At 41.6% G+C, this 23,386-nt stretch overlaps 1 protein-coding gene across 2 annotated transcripts in view; it reads right to left on the bottom strand.

Annotated features, from left to right (window-relative positions):
* Positions 1-23,386, bottom strand: part of TMC2 (transmembrane channel like 2) — a 103,119-nt gene that overhangs the window by 20,304 nt on the left and 59,429 nt on the right. For both annotated transcript variants that reach the window (XM_059892579.1, NM_001113766.2), the window contains 7 exons: positions 21,801-21,899; positions 17,826-17,968; positions 15,157-15,304; positions 10,080-10,268; positions 4,800-4,979; positions 3,222-3,371; positions 859-987 (listed from right to left, as the gene is read on the bottom strand). In XM_059892579.1, the coding sequence (XP_059748562.1) occupies positions 859-987; positions 3,222-3,371; positions 4,800-4,979; positions 10,080-10,268; positions 15,157-15,304; positions 17,826-17,968; positions 21,801-21,899 (1,038 nt within the window). The remainder of the gene's footprint in view (positions 1-858; positions 988-3,221; positions 3,372-4,799; positions 4,980-10,079; positions 10,269-15,156; positions 15,305-17,825; positions 17,969-21,800; positions 21,900-23,386) is intronic.

Raw genomic sequence — 23,386 nt, forward strand, 5'->3', positions numbered from 1 at the left:
CCTTCCTTCTGCTGCTGGGGGTCCAGGTTCAATCCCTGGTAAGAGAACTAAGATTCCACAAGCCACAGGGTGTAGTCAGATTTTTAAAAAATGAGAGAGAATTTTACCTTTTAGGGCCTGCAGGTTGACAGTGTGTTCTTGGGACACCCCCTAAGAGAATGTTTTATCAATGCTTTAATCAGAAATGTATCTTGAAATTATGATCAAGTAATCTAAAGTGTAAATAAAATAAATAACAAAATGCAAATAATTAAACGAGGAGTCAAATGTAAAGAAAGCTTTAAAAGCAAACAAAATAAATCAATCACTCCTCCAATTCTCTTTTCTCCTTCTCATCTTCCTCTTGGAAAGGAGTGAGCTCAGACAGATTCACATTTTCAACCTGACTCTGATTTTCAGAGTTTTGGAGATTAGTCAATTGTTTGAAAGGATACAAAGTGTGTGAGCACAGGGGAGCTGCAGTGGGGAGCTGGGGTCTTTGTGAGGCCAGCTTAAACCTGCTTCCTGATTTGTCTTCCAGCTATGGAGATAAAAAGTGACAGGAATGAGAGAAGAGGAAAACAAAGTTAGGAGAGAGAAAAGGAAGGTCACATGAGTGTGGATCAAAGGAGGAAACATGCCAAATCCAAATACAGGAAGGTTAAATCTTGGGGATTTAAAATTTGAAAATATTTTTTAAAACTTCTTTATCTATTGAATTTTGTGACTTGCCTAGAAAAAAATGAAATACTTTACTACTTCACAGAGTGGAGATTGACATTAAACATCTAAATGTCAGAATAATATAATGCATCTAACTATATCAGAGAGGATGGTTGGAATGCCTTTCTGCAGAATGTTCAGGAAATAGTGACCTACAAATCCAGCCTCCAGGTCCCAGCACCAGCAGTAGTTCATGAATCGGACAAAACAAGCCCGCAGGAAGTCGCCCAGCAGGATGGTGATATACGTTACCAGCATGTCGGACACTGTCAGCCTCATGAATTCCTGCAAAAAGGAACAAAGCGAAAGGGGGTGGTCAGGGTTTGACCATGCCCACTTCTCCCAACTGACTGCAGCCATGCCATGCCCCCCAACTCCATATTCTTTTTTGTGACTCTCTGATTGATAGTAGCAGAATGGTGGTGCAGATAAGACTCCATGCTTTGAAAAATGCTTACTACAGTTTCCAGTTAAGTTAGTTACAAGTTACTAATTTATTGCTTTGAATAGTCTCTGAACATTTTGATGTTGACATTAACCTTGCAAGTTTATTGGGAAGCTTAATGATTATGCATACAAATTTTCTGGCAGTTGGTAACACCCAGTATTTGGTAGTTATCAGCACTATTGCATAAATGAAAGATCTGAAGGCTTACTCCTTGCTTCCCCCACCTGCTCTGAAGTACCATCTGTACCAACTAAGACTGAATCTGACCACTGTCCTTGGGGACAGCCGCTGACATTCTTCACCCCCTGCTGATTGATTTTTTTTGGGGGGGGGTATGTAGAGAAAATAATCTAGGTTTTTTACAGAGGCATATGGAATAAGAGCTCAATGCAAAGAAACAAAGTTTTCTCTGCTTTGCAGAGTACATATAATTTATTAATTTTTTAAAAAGTTGAAAAGATCTACCAGACATCATTAAGCCTTCAAGACATCCAATAGACTTGGAGTTCCCAGGGGCATAGGGCCTGCTTTATTCATTTTTGTGTCTTCCAAGATGATTAATAAATGTTTGCTGGATGAACAGCTGATGAGTTTTTATGGTTTTTCCTCAATCCTAATGCTGTTAAGTAAAAGGCAAACCAACTTGTATTTGATCTCCACATCTGTGCAAGGTGATGCTCTGGGGCCTGGGGTGGAGAAGAACATGGGTAAGCAGGACATAACATTTCAAACCTATCATCACCAGCAAGCTCAGAAAGAAGCAAGCTTTAATCAGTGATGGGCATTCAGGGAGGAGTCAAGAGAGATGCCCTCCAAGGATGTGAGGTGGGAAAAGAGAAATTCTACAGCAGAATATTCCAAAGGAATCATGTAGGTAATGAACTCTTCTGTCTTCCAAAGAGGGTGGGTTTTACTCATGTGAAGACTTTCTCTGTTACACAGCTGTGATGGGTTTAGAAATGTGAGTTGCTCTTCACATTAAAGATGAAGAGGACTTGATGAGAATGGGGTACTCTGAACCAGAGGACATGAGAAGTGGTGAGTCTTAGCCCTCCATGAAGCAAGTAGAGAGAAAATCCCCCAGGACCCTGTGGGAAACAGACTCTGCAGCAGGAAAATATCTGTTATTGGACCTGCAGGCAGTGTTTGTCAGGGTGTATGATTAATCCCCTCTTCCACTGGACTTCACTACCCTCAGTTAAAAACATTATTTTCTAAAGCTCTGCTGCTGCTAAGTCACTTCAGTCGTGGCCGACTCTGTGCGACCCCATAGACGGAAGCCCACCAGGCTCCCCCGTCCCTGGGATTCTCCAGGCAAGAACATTGGAGTGGGTTGCCATTTCCTTCTCCAATGCATGAAAGTGAAAAGTGAAAGTGAAGTCGCTCAGTCGTGTCCGACTTTCAGTGACCCCATGGACTGCAGCCTACCAGGCTCTGCCGTCCATGGGATTTTCTAGGCAAAAGTACTGGAGTGGGGTGCCATTGCCTTCTCTGTCTAATGCTCTAGGGGTGCATTAGATTATTCAGCAGTGACAGGTGAATAGAAACCCCATGCAAAGAGATGCAGCTGAGGAGGAGATGGCAGCTGATCCCTATGTTACCCGTGAATACTTCAGATTTCTGCCTGTGAAAACAAAGAACACTAGCCCTAGAAATCTGCACCGTGAAAGTACAAGGACAGTAGTGAAAGTGGGTAAGCAGAAATGGTTGTTGTTAATTTTTGACTTTCTAATGAAAACCTTTAATTCTCTTTACAGAAAAATGCACAGATGCATATACACACAAAATCCTGTACCCAGTTTTTAGGATTATCTATTTATGATTTCCAGGTGGAGAACCTCAGGCTTTTAGTGAAATCTGCAGTAAAACTCTAAATAAATTCAAGTGGTATAGATTGGCAGATGGAAGACATAGAGAAATGTGTGAGACGCTGAGAAAAAGGGCAATGTGAAAAGGTGGAACTTTCCTAAGACATGCTGGCTTGATATTTTGGAGACATGGAAACATCAAGGAAGGGATAACAAAGAACTGAGAATAGGGACCATCTTTTCAGGAGAGCGTAATTACTCACAATGCCCACAGCCGTCTCCCAGCAAGAACCCCGGGGCACATCTGCAGGGTGCAGGGGGGGCCGGGGGACACTCTCATTCCAACCTGAGGAGTTGTAGTAGTGAAACAGAGTCCAGTGAGTGATGTTCTTTATCGTCTCTTCATTAGAAAGCTAGAAGGGAAGATGGAGATGTGGGGTTGGAAAGAGCCAGGGAAGGTTCAACAGTTTCTACAGAAAGAACAATTCAAGCCAGCATATGCCACAGCCCTACCATCTAGCCTCTGCCCTATCCCTTAACAGGGTCTTTCCAGAACTGCCCTCCCCAGCCTTTCAATCTATAGAGAAGAGGCGGGGCAACTGGCTGAAGTCCCTGGGTCTTTTCCAGGAATTTTTCTTCTTTAAATTATTACTCATAAGTAATAACTCATCCATCCAAGTATTCATTCTTATTTTGAGATTAATTTATTCTGGGCATATAAGGCAATGGAGATACAAGAGTGACATAGAAATGAACGGAGTTTACCTCAGAAAATTGCCAGTCTAGAAAATGATACTTACACTTCCTCAGTCTAGTATTAAGTGAGAGAGATGAACAGACACTTGCAGAACAGAGTGTAGAAGCTGTGGGAAATTTTCTCTGGGGACTGAGGAAATCCACTTCAGACCATGGGGCTCTTTCCTGGAGGTGGGGACATCTGAGCCAAACTGCAGAAGGATAACTCAACTAGTCAAACACGGGGAGGAGAGGGGAGAGTGAGGCAAGAGAGGAGGAAATGTGAGCTCAGAAGGGTGAAGCAGTTTTTTAGGGTAGGAGGGAAGTGAGAGATGCAGATGGAGGGCAGGCAAGGGCCAGATCCAGTCACTACTATGCTTAGAATCTTCCAGCAGCTTCTTGTTAATCTCAGGAAAATTCATGAGGAGGGAGGCATGGGAAAGAGGAGCATCACCATCTGACCCTTGTCCAGTTTCATCTTTCACTTCCTGCCCTTCATGCACTTGTTCAGCTAATTCACAGTTCTCTATTTGCATAAGCTCTTTCCTCTGATTTTTTCCAGTGTCCGCTAAGATCCCTCATGGTGGGGTCTGCAGCCCCTCCTGTGCACTGTCCTGCTACCCTGGGCTCACCCCCACTGAAGCACCTGGCCCAGAGTGCTGTGATGAATGAGTCTGTCTCCCCTGGAACAGGACTGTGTCTTGCTGTCTGCTGTACCCCCAGGGCCTGACTTGGTGGGTGCGCCATAACTAGTGAGCAGGGATGAAAGGGTAACTCAACCATCACTTATCATTTCAATGGACACTTGTCAGCTAGTAAACATATGGCAGCTAAGAAACAGTACTGGAAAGGCTGCAGACAAAATATTAAGGTTATCAAAGGACTAGAGGAAGATGTGAAAAAAGATAGCCTATGAAAAAGACAGTAAAGAACTGAAGCAAAACGTTAACAGTTGGGTCATAGGAATCTGGTGACATTTTTTCTTCATTTTATTTTTCTGACCTTTCTAAAATTTACTTAATATAAATCATACACAAGGAAATTATTATATTTAAAAAAGCAGCATGTTGGATACTAGGAATTGGGAAGAAGTTTGTGGTCTCTACCTTCAGCTGGATGTCATCCATCAGGGCCAAGAGAAAGGTGTAGAGATTTCCCAGGAAGAGTGCAAAGATGCGCCCCAGCTGCCACTTCAATCCAATGCGTGGGTGGTAATTCTCCAGGGCGGCAATAGTTTCAAACAAAGGGGGACAAAACATCCCAAGCAGAGACATCACAATTTCTACCTGGAAGTCAGGAGAGCTGGGCTAGCTTGTCATCAATGTCACTTGGTTGTCCACCGCCTCTGTACCCTCAGGGTCATGCATCTCCATCTCCCGGTTGCCTGCCCCCTCCTCTGCCTCTAGAAAAGCCCCACCTGGGGCCTCCACAACTTGCTGTGTGACCCTGACATAGGAACCAATATGCCCTGGGACTGCTTGTCACAATGTTTGTTACCAGCAGCATTGATAAAAATAGCAATCTTTGAGAAGGAAATGAATTAACACATGGGACAGTGCTTTGTGTTTGGTAAAAGTTGTGTATCATTAAGAGTCATCTCATCTCAGGAGAATGGAAGACCAGAAGCTGAAATCATGGAACAAAACCAACAGTAGAGGCATGTGGTGTGGGGTGTGACCTTTGGGGTCAGCTCTCTGGGTTTTGGCCCCTGCTCTATTGCTTGCTGACTTTGTAATTTAGAGAAAGTTACATAATTTCTCTGAGCTTCTTGTTTCTTTGTGTGTAAAATGGTGATGGTGGACTTCGTTGTAAGAATCAGGGGACAAGTCATAAGCCGACAGCACAGAACCGGTAAGAACTAAATTTTGGCTTCAACTTTGGGAAAATCCTGACTCGAATAATGGAACTGCCAGCCACAGTAGAACATTCTCTCTGCCACTGATTCTGCCCACCTAGTGGAGAGTATCCTGAACTGCTGATCAAAGTGCAGGTTGATCAGCTCTTCTGGACTGCAGCTCACTCCCCTCCACCCTCTCACACTGACCTTTGGGTTGGCTTCTCATGACCTTCATTCCTCCAGCCCTGCTCACGCAGTTCTTCCCACCTAGAAAGCCATCCTGGCATCACATCCACCACGGCCCTTCTCTAACGTTTGTCTGATGCTCAGCTTGATTCCTGCCTTTGCCATAATATCCCCCAGTCTCTCTGGCTCACATGGGCTTTCCCACCTGTCACACATCTGAAATGCAAAACATCTTATTTGATCACATTCTTCCTGCCTATTACTGGTTGTGCCAAAGTTTATTCTTGCCAAACCTGCTTCCTGAGGAGACTGGCAATCCCATTAAAGGCAGAATTCATCTTGAGCATCTTTGTATTCCTCTCATAGCTTAGTGTTTTAGAAATTAAGTGTAAATATCATTTAAAAAAAACTCAATCTGATTATCACTGACTTTGAGCTATAGCTTTCATTCATTCACATTCATTGAAATCACTGATACATTTATATTTAAGTCTATCTGATTTTGTGCTTTATATTTGTCCTGCCAGTTTCACATTCCCTTTTTTATCCTTTCTTGCCTTATGATGGGAGGAAGATTCTTTCTTCTTTGGGTCAGTAATATTTTCTGGGCTTAGCAAGGTGGTTCTTCTGCTGGTCTCACCTGGGTTCATTCATGTATTAATATCTATAGTCAGCTGATGGCTGATGTTTTCATTTATACATCTGGTGGTGGATCTGCTATCACCTAGGGTGATGAGAAAATTGGGCCATGTGTCTCTCATCATTTAGGAGGGCAGCCTGGCATCATCCACATGATGGATATTTCAGGTTCCCAAGAAAGCAAGTTCCAAAACACAAGCACTTTTCAAGTCTGCTTGTATCATGGTGATGGAAGCAAGGTCTGATGCTGTAAAGAGCAATATTGCATAGGAACATGGAATGTTAGGTCCATGAATCAAGGCAAATTGGAAGTGGTCAAACAGGAGATGGCAAGAGTGAATGTCGACATTTTAGGAATCAGTGAACTAAACTGGACTGGATGGGTGAATTTAACTGAGATGACCCTTATATCTACTACTGTGGGCAAGAATCCCTTACAAGAAATGGAGTAGCCATCAAAGTCAACAAAAGAGTCTGAAATGCAGTACTTGGATGCAATCTAAAAAATGACAGAATGATCGCTGTTCATTTCCAAGGCAAACCATTACCATCATGGTAATCCAAGTCTATGCCCTGACCATTAATGCTGAAGAAGCTGAAGTTGAACGGTTCTATGAAGACATACAAGACCTTCTAGAACTAACACCCAAAAAAGATGTCCTTTCATTATAGAGGACTGGAATGCAAAAGTAGGAAGTCCAGAAACACCTGGAGTAACAGGCAAATTTGGCCTTGGAGTACAGAATAAAGCAGGGCAAAGGCTAATAGAATTTTGCCAAGAGAACACACTGGTCATAGCAAACACCCTCTTCCAACAACACAAGAGAAGACTCTACACATGGACATCACCAGATGGTCAACACCGAAACCAGACTGATTGTATTTTTTGCAGCCAAAGATGGAGAAGCTCTATACAGTCAGCAAAAAACAAGACCAGGAGCTGACTGTGGCTCAGATCATGAACTCTTTATTGCCAAATTCAGACTTAAATTGAAGAAAGTAGGGAAAACCACTAGACCATTCAGGTATGACCTAAATCAAATCCCTTATGATTATACAGTGGAAATGAGAAATAGATTTAAGGGACTAGATCTGATAGACAGAGTTCTTGATGAACTATGGATGGAGATTTGTGACATTGTACAGGAGACAGGGATCAAGACCATCCCCAAGAAAAAAAAAAGCAAAATGGCTGTCTGAGGAGGCCTTACAAACAGCTGTGAAAAGAAGAGAAGCAAAAAGCAAAGGAGAAAAGGAAAGATATACCCATTTGAATGCAGAGTTCCAAACAATAGCAAGGAGAGATAAGAAAGCCTTCCTCAGCGATCAATGCAAAGAAATAGAGGAAAACAATAGAATGGGAAAGACTAGAGATCTCTTCAAGAAAATTAGAGATACCAAGGGAACATTTCATGCACAGATGGGCTCGATAAAGGACAGAAATGGTATGGACGTAACAGAAGCAGAAGATATTAAGAAGAGGTGGCAAGAATACACACAAGAACTTTACAAAAAAGATCTTCATGACCCAGATAATCATGACGGTGTGATCACTCACCTAGAGCCAGACATCCTGGAATTTGAAGTCAAGTGGGCCTTAGGAAGCATCACTACGAACAAAGCTAGTGGAGGTGATGGAATTCCAGTTGAGCTATTCCAAATCCTGAAAGATGATGCTGTGAAAGTGCTGCACTCAATGTGCCAGCAAATTTGGAAAACTCACCAGTGGCCACAGGACCAGAAAAGTCAGTTTTCATTACAATCCCAAAGAAAAGCAATGCCAAAGAATGTTCAAACTACCACACAATTGCACTCATCTCACATGCTAGTAAAGTAGTGCTCAAAATTCTCCAGGCCAGGCTTCAACAATACATGAACCGTGAAGTTCCAGATGTTCAAGCTGGTTTTCAAAAGGCAGAGGAACCAGAGATCAAATTGCCCACATTTGCTGGATCATCAAAAAAGCAAGAGAGTTCCAGAAAAACATCTATTTCTGCTTTATTGACTATGCCAAAGCCTTTGACTGTGTGGATCACAATAAACTGTGGAAAATTCTGAAAGAGATGGGAATCCCAGATCACCTGACCCGCCTCTTGAGAAACCTGTATGCAGGTCAGGAAGCAACAGTTAGAACTGGACATGGAACAACAGATTGGTTCCAAATAGGAAAAGGAGTACGTCAAAGGTGTATATTGTCACCCTGCTTATTTAACTTATATGCAGAGTACATCATGAGAAACGCTGGGCTGGAAGAAGCACAAGCTGGAATCAGGATTGTCGGGAGAAATATCAAAAACCTCAGATATGCAAATGACACCACCGTTATAGCAGAAAGTAAGAAGAACTAAAGAGCCTCTTGATGAAAGTGAAAGAGAGTGAAAAATTTGGCCTACAGCTCAACATTCAGAAAACTAAGATCATGGCATCTAGTCCCATCACTTCATGGCAAATAGATGGGGAAACAGTGGAAACAGTGTCAGACTTTATTTTTCTGGGCTCCAAAATCACTGCAGATGGTGACTGCAGCCATGAAATCAAAAGACGCTTACTCCTTGGAAGGAAAGCTATGACCAACCTAGACAGCATATTAAGAAGCAGAGACATTACTTTGCCAACAAAAGTCTGTCTAGTCAAGGCTATGGTTTTTCCAGTAGTCATGTATGGATGTGAGAGTTGGACTATAAAGAAAGCTGAGCGCCAAAGAATGGATGTTTTTAACTGTGGTGTTGGAGAAGACTCTTGAGAGTCCCTTGGACTGCAAGGAGATCAAACCAGTCCATCCTAAAGGAAATCAGTCCTGAATATTCATTGGAAGGAGTGATGCTGAAGCTGAAACTCCAATACTTTGGCCACTTAATGAGAAGAACTGACTCATTGGAAAAGACCCTGATGCTGGGAAATATTGAAGGCAAGAGGAGAAGGGGATGACAGAGGATGAGATGGTTGGATGGCATCACCAACTTGATGGACATGAGTTTGAGTAAACTGTGGGAGGTGGTGATGGACAGGGAGGCCTGGCGTGCTGCAGTCCATGGGGCTGCAGAGTCGGTCATGACTGAGCAACTGAACTGAACTGAACTGTATCATGGTTGTTATTGTTTCACTGACTAAGGCAAGGTGTTGGGAAACAGATTTCACGTCTTTATGGGAGGGGCTATAAAATCACATTTCAAAAAAAAATGTGCATATAAGGATGGGAAGAACTTGTAGCCATTTTTTCCAACTACCACAGATGTCAAATTCCTGAGATTTATAGGTTCAATGTAATCACAATAAAACCTTAATATGTTTTATTGTCAATCTTGATGAGAGAACTCACTCTATCAGGTATCAAGACATACTACAGAGGCACAGTTTATCAATATGTTATTAGTGCAGGAATAAACAAATAGACCAGTGGAACAGAAAGGCAGCCCAGAATCACACCCATGCAGTACTAGACAACTGACTTATGATCTACGGTTCTGTAGAGACCTGAGGAAAGGACCATCTTTTTAAAAAATTCATGTTATGACAACTGGCTACTTAGCTGATTGACATGTTAATTGAATCCAGCTTTATCCAGCTATGAAAGCCTAATAACAGGTGACTGTTCAAGATGTTCATGTTACTTGGCTTGAAAGCAATGTAATTTCACTTTTTAAAATAAGTCCCATGGTCCAGATGAATGGCATAGGAACAGGGTAATTTCAGGATATTCACTTCAGCAGGTATAGCATCTTACCTCATTTCTTTCATACCAGCTGACATTCTGCATTTTGGAAAATTCCTGGGATCGCTTCACCACAAAGTAAATGAGGTACCCACTTCCACACAAGCAGCAGATGATGAGAAAGTTGGCCAGGACACGGAGAAATCTTGTCAGATGGACATTTTCTTCTTTGTTACTCTCTTGTTCATCCACTATTGACTCCTGGATGGTGAAAATGAAATGTGAATTATAACAAGGAATTGTCGTTCGGTTCCTGAGATGACTACTTTTTATATTTTCAGAAATTAAATAATTGGGGTGGTAGAGAGCACTGCTGTCTCGTGGGAGTTAGTTCTTTAAGAAAATATACTTTGAATAGGTGAGGGAGATTAAGAGGCACAAACCTCCACTTGCAAAATAAGTGAGTCATGAGTATGAAATGTACAAATGTACAAAATGTACAAATATCTTTGGTGACATATTATGACTAGACTTACCACGGTGACCATTTTGAATTGTATAGAAATATTGAATCACCATGCTGTACAAGAAGAAGTAACACTGAATTGTAGGTCAGTTATATTTAAACAAACAAACAAACTTATAGAAAAAGAGATCAGATTTGTGGTTACCAGAGGTAGGGGTTGGAGGCAGAGGGAGAACTGGATGAAGGTAGTCGAAAGATACAAACTTCTAATTATAAGATAAAGAAGTCCCAAAGTACAACATGATGAACCTAATTAACACTACTGTGTATTATATATGAAAGTTGTTAAGAGAGTAAATCCTAAATTCTCATTACAAGGAAAATTTTTTCTTTTTTTTGTATCTATATGAGATGATGGATGTTCACTAAACTTATTGTGTTAATCATTTCATGATGTAAGTCAAAGCATTATGCTGTACAACTTAAACTTATACAGTGCTGTCTTTCAATTGTATTCCAATAGAACTGGAAGGAAAAAAAGGAATCTTAAAAAATTACATTTTTTGTTGTTACTGCTATTTCGGTACATGTAATGACAAAAGCTTAGATTTATTGGAAACTTACTGTATGTCAGCTGCAGTGCTAAATGCTTTCCATGCATTATTCTTCTTAGTCCCAACAACAAACCAACTGTAGTTACTGTTATTACCCAAATTATAGATACTAATGCCCAGAGAGATTTTTCTAAGCCATTGGGATTGTTTTAAATCTACAGATCAAATAGATTAAAATTGAATCTTAAAATATTGAGTCTTCTAAGCCAGGGGCTGGCTTTTTCTATAAAAAAGTTCTGGCCAAACTTTTTTCTATTAAAAAATCAGAAAGTGAATAGTTTTGGTTTTGCAGGCCACATGGTGTCTTTCATAACTACTTAACTGTGTTGCTGTAGCATGAAAGCAACTATAGACAATATATAATAAATGGGCATGACTTTATTTCAATAAAATGTTATTTATAAAAATAGACAGCAGGCTGGATTTGGACCCAGGGCTATAGTTTGTTGATCCCTGTTCTAATCCATGGGCATGGTATATTTCTCCATTTATTTAGAGTTTATTAATTCCTTTCAGCAATGTTTTATACTTTTTTGGTGTAGGCAGCTTTGCACACTTTTTTTGGTGTGTGATATCCACTCCTTGAAATTTTTTATACTTTATGTCATTTTATTGTACTTTGTGTCATTTTATTATAAATGGAATGAAATTGCTTTCTATTTGTTTGCTGCTAGTGTATACAAATACAATAGGTTTTTTATTATTAAACTTATACCCTGCATTAGTACGTTTTTTATAGTATGTGAAATTAGAATGTGGCACAATTAGTATGTGGCAGAATAAGGGTGGAAAACGAGGTCCCCTGGACACAAAAGTCCTGGAAGGAGATCTTTCTTTACTTTTTCAAAGTTGAATATAATCTACAATGTTGTATTAATTACAACTGCACACCAAAGTGATTCAGTTAAATATGTATACATTCCTTTTTAGAAAAACATTCTTTCCAATATTGTTTATCACAGGAAATTGAATATAGTTCTCTAGGCTATACAGTAGGACCTTGTTGTTTATCTATTCCATATATAAAGGCTTACATCTGCTAAACCTGAACCCCTACTCTACCCCTCCCCCAGCCCCCTCCCCCTTGGAACCACGAGTCTGTTCTCCACGTCTGTGAGTCGGTTTCTGTTTCATAGGTAGGTTCATCTGTGTCATATTTTAGACTCCACATATAAGAGATCTCATACGGTATTTTTCTCTTTCTGACTTGACTTAGTATGATAAGCTCTAGTTGCATCCATGTTGCTGCAAATGGCATTATTTCATTCTTTTTTATGACCAAGTAGTATGTGTATATATTACATCTTCTTTATCCATTCACCTATAGTTGGACATTTAGATGTTTCCATATATTGGCTAATGTGAATAGTGCTTCTATGAACACAGTAGTGCATGTATCGTTTTGAATTATAGTTTTGTCTGGCTATATGGCCAGGAGTGGGATGCTGGATCATATCATAATTCTACTTTTAGTTTTCTGAGGAACATCTATACTGTTTTCAATAGTGGCTATCCCAACTAACATCCCTACCAACAGTGAAGGAGGGTTCCCTTTTCTCCATACCCTCTCCAGCATTTGTTATTTGTAGATTTTTTTCATGATGACCACTCTAACTGGTGTGAGGTGACACCTCATTGTAGTTTTGATTTGCATTTCTCTATTAATTAGCAATGTTGAACATCTTTTCATGTGCCTGCTGGCCATCTGTATGTCTTCTTTGAAACCATTCAGAGTTCTTGATAGTCCAATGCTTCCCCTGTCTGATCAGTCAGACTTTGTTACTCCAGGACCTTACAGGGGTCAGATCTACACCACAGCAGTGCTTGATGGTCTTGTCTTCTTCCCTCTCCTCTCTCTTGGCCCTTCTGGGAGGAGAATGGACTGCTGCCCACTGATACCAGTTGTTGCTTGCAGAAGGCAGGTAAACCCACCAGGGACAGGGCTTGAGTCATGAGCCCCAGAGTCCTCTAGGTTTGACAGTTGTTGGAGCAGGGAGCTGGCTCAGTTCTCCCATCCACAGCAACAGGGAGCCTGTGATGGAGCATCTAAGGGCAGGGTAGGGATCAACAGGGGTTTTGACCCTTCCTCCAGTACTACTAGAGAGAGGCAAAGCAGGTCAATGCCTATGAAGCACTTTGAACATCTAGGAAGGAGAAGGCTTCTCCTTTGAATATGTTAAAAGCCAAAATAATATATAACAGGGCACATGTTGTGAGAACTGTGTACATTAATGTATTTTAACTGCCTGATGAGTTAGTTGAAGCTGAACCTGAACACAATAACTGTTAGCTGATTGAAAAATTTCCTTCCTTCTCTTAAGGCAATAAAAATAACAAAACAAAAATAAATAAATGGGGCCTAATCAAACTTATAAGCTTTTGCACAGCAAAGGAAACCATAAAAAAAAAAAAAAAAGACAACCTACAGAATGGGAGAAAATAACAAATTTTGGAGAGGATGTGGAGAAAAGGGAACCCTCCTACACTGTTGGTGGGAATGTAAGTGGTTGCAGCCACTATATGCATGCATGCTAAGTTACTTCAGTCGTGCCCGACTCTTTGTGACTCTATGGACTGTAGCCCTCTAGGCTCCTCTGTGCAAGGGATTCTCCAGGCAAGAATACTGGAGTGGGTTGCCATGTCCTCCTCCAGGGGCTCTTCCTGACCCTGGGATCAAACCCACATCTCTTATGTCTCCTGCATTGGCTACCTGGGAGCTGTCACTATGGAGAACAGTAAAACTAAAGTAGAACTACCACATGATCCAGCAATCCCAATCTTGGGCATATATTTGGAAAACATGAAAACTCTAATTCAAAAAGATATAAGCATCCCGATGTTCCAAGCAGCACTATTTACAGCAGCGAAGACAAGAAAGCAACCTAAGAATCCATTCACAGATGAATGAAAAAAGAAGATGTGGTACATATGAAAAATTATATATTAAAAAGGATGAAAGTTTAAAAAGCCATAAAAAAGAATGAAATAGTGCCTTTTGCAGCAACATGGATGAATCCAGAGATTATCATAGAAAGTGAAGTAAATCAGAGACAGACAAATGTCATGATACTGTTTATATGTGGAGTCTAAAAAATGATAAAAATAAACTATTTTTTTCTCAAAACTGAAACAGACGCACAGACTTAGAAAACAAACTTATGTTTACTAAAGGAGATAGCAGGGGGATAAATTAGGAGTTTGGGACTGGTAGATGCAAACTACTGTTATATATAAAATAGATAAACAGCAAGGTCCTACTGTATAGCATAGGGAATCATATTCAATATCTTGTAATAACCTATAATGGAAAAGAATATGAAAATGAATATATACGTATAATTGAATCATTTTGCTGTACAACAGAAACTAACACAACGTTGTAAATCAAATATACTTCAATTAAAAGTAAAGAACCCTGAGTGGTATACACGGTCATGGAGGGAAAAACTGAGATGTGCAGTGCTTCCCCCTTCATTCCAACTGCTTACCCTCAGGCTTGTTTTTGTTCTTTACTCTGTAGGCCACCTCACGTCTCTCTTGTGAGCAAATTAATAAGATAATTAAGTGTGGAATTATACATTTAACTGATTCCTTTATTCCCACACCCCCAAACCAGGGTTCTCAACTCTCTATGGGTGTTCTAGTTGCCTGGGGAAGTTTTTTAAAAAAACCAATGCCAGGACCCCACCCTAGACCCATTATATGAGAATCTCTGGGGGTGGGGCCCAGAAGATTTTTTAAAGTGCCTCAGATCAAGCAAATACGTGTTAAAGTTGAGAACAGCTGCCCCACATGATTCCTTTCACTTCCTCCAGCAGAAAGCAGTTCTGAGAGGAAAGAGGCAGGGCCCAGCATCCATGATTCTCAACCGTATTAAGAAACAGATGGTGAGTACCACCCATGAGCATTCTTTCCTGAAGGTTTGAGAGCTAGGCTCCCACTTCAGGGAAAGTTCTTACCACAAACTAATTGGGGATCTTGTTTCCCATGCCCCGGCTGGGAAAATTCTCCCAGTGACCAGAGGGACTCAGAGTTCCCCAGGAAGTGGGAACGGCCCTGAGGTGACTACCTTGAAGCTGGTGGTGATGGAGGCATATTTGTTGTCAGCGGTCTCTGAATTCCCAATCAGGTAGTCCCAGCTGGTGAACATCTTGAAGCTGAATGTGAAGTTATCACTCTCCCCCTCGCTCGTGCTGCCCTGGTTGTTGCTGGCCATCCTGCAGGGCATAGACCGCTGTCGTTAGGTCTGCTCCGTGTCTGCTGTGTCAGCCCAGTCTTGGGCACAGGTGGCAGATATCCAGTGAAGGAAAAGAGCTAAGATGGATTTGAGTCAGGCTACTGACAGCCAGAGCACCTTCCTCTCAAAGTCAGAGTGCCCTGTGAGCATACATGGAGTCAGTTGGACAACAAGAATCCAGCATGGGTTCAGGACACGTAACCATGTTTTCTACCCTGACGTCTAAATTCTTGTGACTTGACTCATTTGCCAATGTTTTAGAACTCTTCTCACAGAGAACATCCCTTCCTTTTTTAAAATTTATTTCCATTACTTCTTTGCACATGTATTTTTTTTAATTTTTAAACTTTTCTGTTGGGGTATTTTATTGGGTTAGGAAGATCCCCTGGAGAAAGGAAAGGGTACCCACTCCAGTAGTCTGGCCTGGAGAATTCCATGGACTGTATAGAGCCTTTGTGACATGGAATCACAAAGAGTTGGACACAACTGGGCAAATTTCACTTTCGCTTTCACTGGGGTATAGCCAATTAAAAATATTGTGATAGTTTCAGGTGAACAGCAAAGGGACTCAGCCATATATAAACATATACATGTATCCCTTCTCCCTTGAACTCTCCTCCCATCCAGGCTGCCATATAACCGTGAGCAGAGTTCTCAGTTGTTCCTTGTTGGTTATTCATTTTAAATATAGCAGTGTGTAGATGTCTATCTCCCTAACTATCCCTTCCCCTCATCCTTCCCCCTAGCAACCATAAATTCAAGAACATCCCCTTCTAATTCATCTATTTTCTTGGATAAAAATTATATTTTTCTGATACAAAATTCAATACGCCCTGAGGCAGTTGGTATTACGGCCGGATCATGCACACATCCTTTTTTTAAGCAAGCTTGGAGGAAAGTACCTTGGGGCTGCTTTAATAGCCCCCTATTTCAACCTCCCTGTCCTCATTCTCTTTTTGTGCTTCCTGGAGATCCACCCTGGGAGAACCACGGAATTCCAGGCAGGGGTTCCATCATATGTAATGGGGGGTTCGCTTCTCTCTGACTCTGTCTGACATATTGGCTTTTGGGATTTGCTGTTTCAGGGGCCTGGTTGCTTTCGTTAGCTTTTTGGTTCAACAGGGAAACATTCCATATCCTTACACTTCTCTGGGAAAAATGTAACAATGTCAGGGCTAAGAATAAAACCAACCCTGTCTCGCCTGCCCCCTTGTTTTTTTCCTTTTGCTTGATAGAGCTGGGTAGCCACATGTCATGTAGTGGTCACTGTCTCATGGCAGATAGGCTCTCACGAACAGCAGCATTTTCCTCTGAGTGGATGAGATAGAAAACCCAGCTGGGCCCGTCCATCGCCTTGCGGGGGTCCTGGCTGGGCTTCAAGGGCTCTCCGCTTCTGCTGCATACACAGCTGCTCTGCTCTTCTAGGATACGTGACCTCCGGTGGCCCTGCTGAAGGGGGGGCCTGGTGGTCAGGTCTGTGCACAGACTGTGCCCCCATCCTGCACAGCCTGTGCTGACTGGGATCCCCTGACTTGGAAGAAGGCAATCCGGAGGGGTAAGCCAAGTTTTTTTCTTCAGAGAATATGAATTAAGAGGCACAAATGTATTAAAGCACCATTTCTGACCACAGAGAAAAGCAGAGTTGGGGTCAGAGAGGACACCAAGGTTAGCCACTGCCACATACGCTGTGTGAAGCCTCATTGGCCTCATTTAGCCTCTTCGTAAGTGCCTCCTCAGCTCTCATGTGAGCTTACAGCAGAGGGTTTTTCTGAGGAAGCCAGGCTCTGAGGAAAACCGAAACAGGCCTCGAAAACTTCTCCAGCATTTTCTTACCAGGTACCATGTTCCTCTTCAAGCCATACTGTTTTGTTTTGTTTAAGATTTTAATCATTTCTATGTATTTATTTATGGCTGTGCTGAGTCTTCCTCACTCTGTGGGCCTTCTCTGGTTGTAGATAGCAGGGACTACTCTTTGCTGCGATTGCAGTGGTTTCTCTTGCTGCAGAGCATGGGGTCTGGGCATGTGGGCTTCAGTAGTTGTGGCTTCCAGGACCTAGAGTGCAGGTTCAATAGTTGTGGCACATGGCTTAGCTGCTCCATGTCTGGTAGGATCTTCCTGGATCAGAGATTGAATCTGTGCTTCCTGCACTGGCAGGCAGATTTTTTACCATTTAGGCACTAGGGAAGCCCTACACTGGCTTTTTTACTGTTTTGGGGGCCCAGTAGGATATTCACTGCCTCAGGGCCTTTGCACATGCTCTTGCTTTGTCTAAAGTGCTGTGCCAGCTTCTTCTAAAGGAGTGTCTATCCCATTTTCCAGAACTTCCCACATTAACCTGTATATATCTTTCATGCCTCGTATGACAATCTGCATTTGCTTTATTTGTTTCCTTGTTTTCTCTCTAAATCCTTGAGAAGACGGTAAGTAGGCACAGTGTGACCATAGGAGTGGGCTGTTTGTGGGAAGATTAAATACCTGTAAATGAGATAATCATACTTACGATCTAATGACGATCATCAGACTGTAGCCGAACACGCTGACCCCCACCATGAAGTAAGCCATGGGCAACCTGTACCTCAGCCACCCGATGGTCCTCTGGTTGTTGTAGTAGCCATAGAAGAGAGCAGAATACTTCATGTAGCCCTGGGCGTCAGCAAAGCAAATGCTCTGGGTTAGTGAGCTTAGAGTGACAGTCATCAGACCCTCCTGTCCGACCTGGGGTTTCTTTTTCAGAGGTATGATGGGAGCTGGAGGGGAGGAAGGAAGGGCTCTGGACATTCTTGTTCTTCCCTTCACTCCCCTGGTTTGCTCCAGAGTCTGTGCAGGTCTCCACTCTCCCCTCTTTCCTTTCCCCTTCTATTTCTCCATTACACTGAGTACAGAGGACACGGAGATACAGAAGGGGGAGGAGATTATGGTTAACATTTGGGATGAATTAGGGATGAGGGATATTTGTGTGTGTGTGTCTGTGTGTGCCTGCACACACCACTCCAAGCTCCCCTCCGCTCTGCCTCCTGTGCCCAGGGTCTTAATTTAATGCTCTCGAACTAGATGGAAATCCATGAACTTTCTCAGTGTCTCAAAACTTCTAAAGAAAACTGTGTGATAAAGCTCACAATCTAACCTGAGTTTTAATTTCAGTTTGGTTCTGGGTATAATTTACTTTCCTGGAGGAGGGCATGGCAACCCACTCCAGTATTCTTGCCTGGAGAATCCCCATGGACAAAGGAGCCTGGTGGGCTACAGTCCATGGGGTCGCAAAGAGTCAGGCATGACTGAGAGACTAAGCACAAAAGCACAGGCACATAATTGACTTTAAGTGTAATTTTTAGGTGTATTTAGGTATAATATTAACTTAGAATTTTAGCACTTCTTTTGTATCTTTGCTGAACATAAAACATGGGATTATTCTGGCTTCACACAGATGTGTAGTTGGAGAGAGGAGCCAAATTTTAATAGTATTTTTCATATACTTGTGACTATTTCTTCTTTGATATTTTACCTCAACCCCATAACTAGTTCTTAAAAGTTAGCTATCATGTGGAATATGAATCATATAATGAACTTTTTATACCTTAAGATCCATTGCTCTCCCCCAAGTACTAAGTAATTGAAAAGGGAAAAATACTCACTTTACAGTAGAGAACTCTGGCAGATACCACTTTAACCAAGAGCTCAACATAATGTAACTCTGATTTGACACCCTGAGAAAGTCACATTACCTCTGTGGTATCCTTCCCAATGATGCATAACCTTAATACAATCATGAGAAAACATCAGACAAACCCAAATTCAGGGGCATTTTCCAAAAACAACTGATCAGCTATTCAAATGTGTCAAGGTCACTGAAAGATAGAGAACAGTCACAGGTTGGAGGAGAGTAAAGAGACTTGACAAATCAATATGAGATTTTGAATTGGGTCCTGGGACAGAAAAAGAACATTAGTGGAAAAATGGGTGAAATCCAAATAAATACAGTATTTCAGTTAATAATACTGGATGAAGATTAATTTCTTAGTTTTGATGATTGTTCTATGGATATCATAGTGAATGGGTGAGCGGTATATGGGAACTCTCTGTAATATTTATGCAACTGTTGTATAAGTTTAAAGTTATCTCAAAATATAAAGTTTTAAAAAATCAATTGCTCTATCTTTTGCTATCAAGATGTGGGATCTTTCACTCACACATCATTTTGTATTGGGCATCTGGAAAGTTCACTGAGTTATGAACATACACCAAATGTCAACACATTTCTTATACAAGCAATGTATAAGAAAATTTCTCTTTTGTTTTAGCTTTGGCTGTGCCTCATGGCATGTGGGATCTTTAGTTTCCTGACCAGGGATTGAATCTGTGCCCCTGAAGTGGAAGCAGAGTCTTAACCACTGGACTCCCCAAAATCACATCTCCATTGATCTCATCAGAAAAGTATTTAACTACTGAGAAACTGCCATTGTCATGGTGGTGGATGTAAGTTTTCCAAAATTTCTATTTTTACTTGAAATATAAAAATTTATCCTTGGCAACAACAACAATACAACGTAGGATTATTGCTGAAAAAATTGTTGGTCTGGGGTGGGTAGGACATTTCAACAAGGGTTCTTGGGTGAAATAAAGAATAAAGAAGGGTTTCCTGATGGTCTAGTTGTTAAGAATCCTCCTGCCAATGCAGGGGATGTGGATTAGATCTCTGGTCTGGGAAGATTCCACGTGCCATGGGGCAACTAAGTCTGAGCCTATGTGCCTGGAGCTTGTGCTCTGCAACAAGAGAGTGAAAGCTGCTCAGTCGTGTCCAACTCTTTGCAACTCCATGGACTAATACAGTCCCTGGAATTCTCCAGGCCAGAACACTTTCTCTTCTCCAGGGGATCTTCCCAACCCAGGGATCGAACCCAAGTCTCCCTCATTGCAGGTGGATTCTTTACCAGCTGAGCCACCAGGAAAGCCCAAGAATACTGGAGTGGGTAGCCTATCCCTTCTCCAGCAGATCTTTATGACACAGGAATCAAACCGAGGTCTCCTGCATTGCAGGCGGATTCTTTACCAACTGAGCTAACAAGGGAAGCCACCGCAAATAAGAAGCTTGTGCACCAGGACTAGAGAGTAGTCCCATTTGCTGCAACTAGAGAAAGCCTGCACACAACAAGGAAGACCCAGAGTAGCTAAAAATAAATAAATGAATAAATAAATATTTAAAAAAAAAGAATAAAGGAAATTCTCAGTAGCAGCATATAGTAGTGGTGGTGGTGTGTGTGTGCGCTCAGTTGCTAAAGTTGTGTCTGACTCTTGTGACCCCATGGAGTGTAGCCCGCCAGGCTCCTCTGTTCATGGGATTTCCCAGGCAAGAATACTGGAGTGGGTTGCTATTTCCTTCTCCAGAGGATCTTCCTGACCCAGGGATCAAACCCGGGTCTCCTGCATTGCAGGTGGATTCTTTACTGCTGAGCCACCAGGGAAACCCACATATAGTAGCAATAGTATGCAATTCTTAGTGGTATAGTAATTATTTGAAACACTCCTTTCCAAATAACTTGAAAAAAAATACTCCAACTCACTTTCACACTTTTCTGAGGGAGGGATGGGCACAGGACCCTGAGCAAAGGCACGGGGCACTGGACTTCCCCCCAGGTTGATAATATTGTGACACAAAATATGAGGTCTTAGACAGACTGGGACTGGCAAGATAGAGGGCAACTGGGTCATGAACAATTCTTTTGTAAACCCAATTCAGAACACTCAGTTTTATTCCAGCTGGAAATGGGAATGAATGAATATTGACCATGGGGAGTCACAGGGTCACGCTTGTATTTTAGAAAGGTCCCTGGCAGCATAGGGAATGGAGATGTGAGGAGCCAAGAAAAGGCTGGGAGCACAGGCAGAAGATTCTGACAGTGATCTTGGTACAGTGTTATTCAGAGCAGAGGTCCAAGGGAAAGAGAAAAGGAGACTAAGAAATATTTAGTAGACAGGCTCAGATTTAGTGACTCGTTGGATGTGAGGGGTGGTAGTGATGACAGAAAAATGTGGGATGACTTTCAGGTTTCAGACTTGAATGACTGGATGACTGGTGGTTCCCATAAAAGAGATGAGAAAAGATGATGTGAGTTTGGTTGGATAGCTGTTGGATTTGAGAAGCAAATTTGATACTTAGTTGAAGATGTCAAGTGAAGCTTGGGGAAAGGTTGGACTGGCAATAGCCCTGGGGTCTTACTGGGTTATAATGAGATAAAACCATCTTGCAAGATTGCCTTACATAGATCTGGCAGAATGGGGGGAGCAGTGACCTTGTGGGGAACTTGTGCGCATCAGGATGTGTGATGGAAAGACCCATGAAGGGGACCTAGGTGGCCATGGTTGGCTAGCTTATTCTGCACAGTGCCGGGATCCCGCTGGTTGAAGCACTGGCTTTCCAATAATTAAACATTTCAACACTTATACACACTCACAACATTGTGCACATTGGCAATGGTACCTCAAAATCCCAAAGAACAGAAAAATCCATGGCTTTTTCTTCCTCAGCCCGAGGCACCGTCTTTCTGGGAATACTTCCATAGGGCATGCCCATTAGCACCTTGTGTTGGGACAGAATGACACAATTACATGTGGAGGAGATACAAACACACAGAAATGTGCACACAGTGGGTTAAATTCCTTCTCAGAGCAGGAACACTCATTAAAAAAAATAACATTAATTACTTTCCTGATTTAAAACAGTATATACTCATTGTAGAAAATGTGAAAAAGTAAAGAAGAGTGTTTAAAAAATTACCTATCACTTTCACATCTTAAAGATGATTGATAGATATTCATATATTTTCTTTCAAAGTTTCTGAGTTTTATGTATGTTTTAGCTTGGCTATTTAGCTTACTATTATTTTATGACCAGTTCCTTATGGCATATGGTATTTTTCAAAATAAAATGACTTCAAAATACCTAATCACATGTATGTACCCCAAACCTATTTTAAAAATCCTGTATTGTTGGATTAATTAGAGTATTTCAAGTTCTTTGTTGTTGTTGTTCAGTCACTAAGTCGTGTCCCACTCTTTGAGACCCTATGGACTGGAGCATGCCAGGAAACTGTCCTTCACTATCTCCTGGAGTTTGCTCAAACTCATGTCCACTGAGTCAGTGATGCCATCCAACCATCTCATCCTCTGTCACCCCCTTCTCCTCCTGCCCTCAATCTTTCCCAGCATCAAGGTCTTTTCCAATGAGTCAGCTCTTTGCATCAGGGGGCCAAAGTATTGGAGTTTCAGCTTCAGCAACAGTCCTTCTGATGAGTATTCAGCGCTGATTTCCTTTAGGATTGAATGGTTTGGTCTCGTGGCAGTCCAAGGGACTCTCAAGAGTCTTCTCCAGCACCACAATTCAAAAGCATCAATTCTTCAGCACTCAGCTTTCTTTATGGTCTAACTCTCACATCTGTACGTGACTACTGGAAAAATCATAGCTTTCACTACATGGACCTGGTGGAATCATTTTGTTGGCAAAATGATATCTCTGCTTTTTAATTTGCTGTCTGGGTGTACATAATTCTATTATCTATATAGATATATACATATATATATGCCTTGATTCACATTGCTATTTATTAAAAAATCAGAATTATATTAAATTTACATACTGATTTAGAAAGGATTGATCTTTTTTAAATGATATTAAATCTTATCTTCCACGAATGTGCCTCCTGTTTATTTGGTGATATTTTTGTCCTGCCTTGCTTTATAATATTCCTCATCGAAATCTACTTTGTTAAATTTATTGCTAGTTATTTCATAGATTTATTACTATTTTGAGTATGAACATTTTAAATTTAATTTCAAACTTGATACTGAGAATGTAGAAAATATCACTGATGTTTGTTTATTTAAAATGACTCTCAGTTCAGTTCAGTTGCTCAGTCGTGTCCAACTCTTTGCAACCCCATGGACTGCAGCACGCCAGGCTTCCCTGTCCATCACCAACTCCTGAAGCTTGCTCAAACCCATGTCCATCGATTCTGTGACGCCATCCAGCCATCTCATCCTCTGTCGTCCCCTTCTCCTCCTGCCCTC

Source organism: Bos taurus, chromosome 13 (assembly GCF_002263795.3).
Source record: "Bos taurus isolate L1 Dominette 01449 registration number 42190680 breed Hereford chromosome 13, ARS-UCD2.0, whole genome shotgun sequence".
Taxonomy (NCBI): Eukaryota; Metazoa; Chordata; class Mammalia; order Artiodactyla; family Bovidae; genus Bos; species Bos taurus.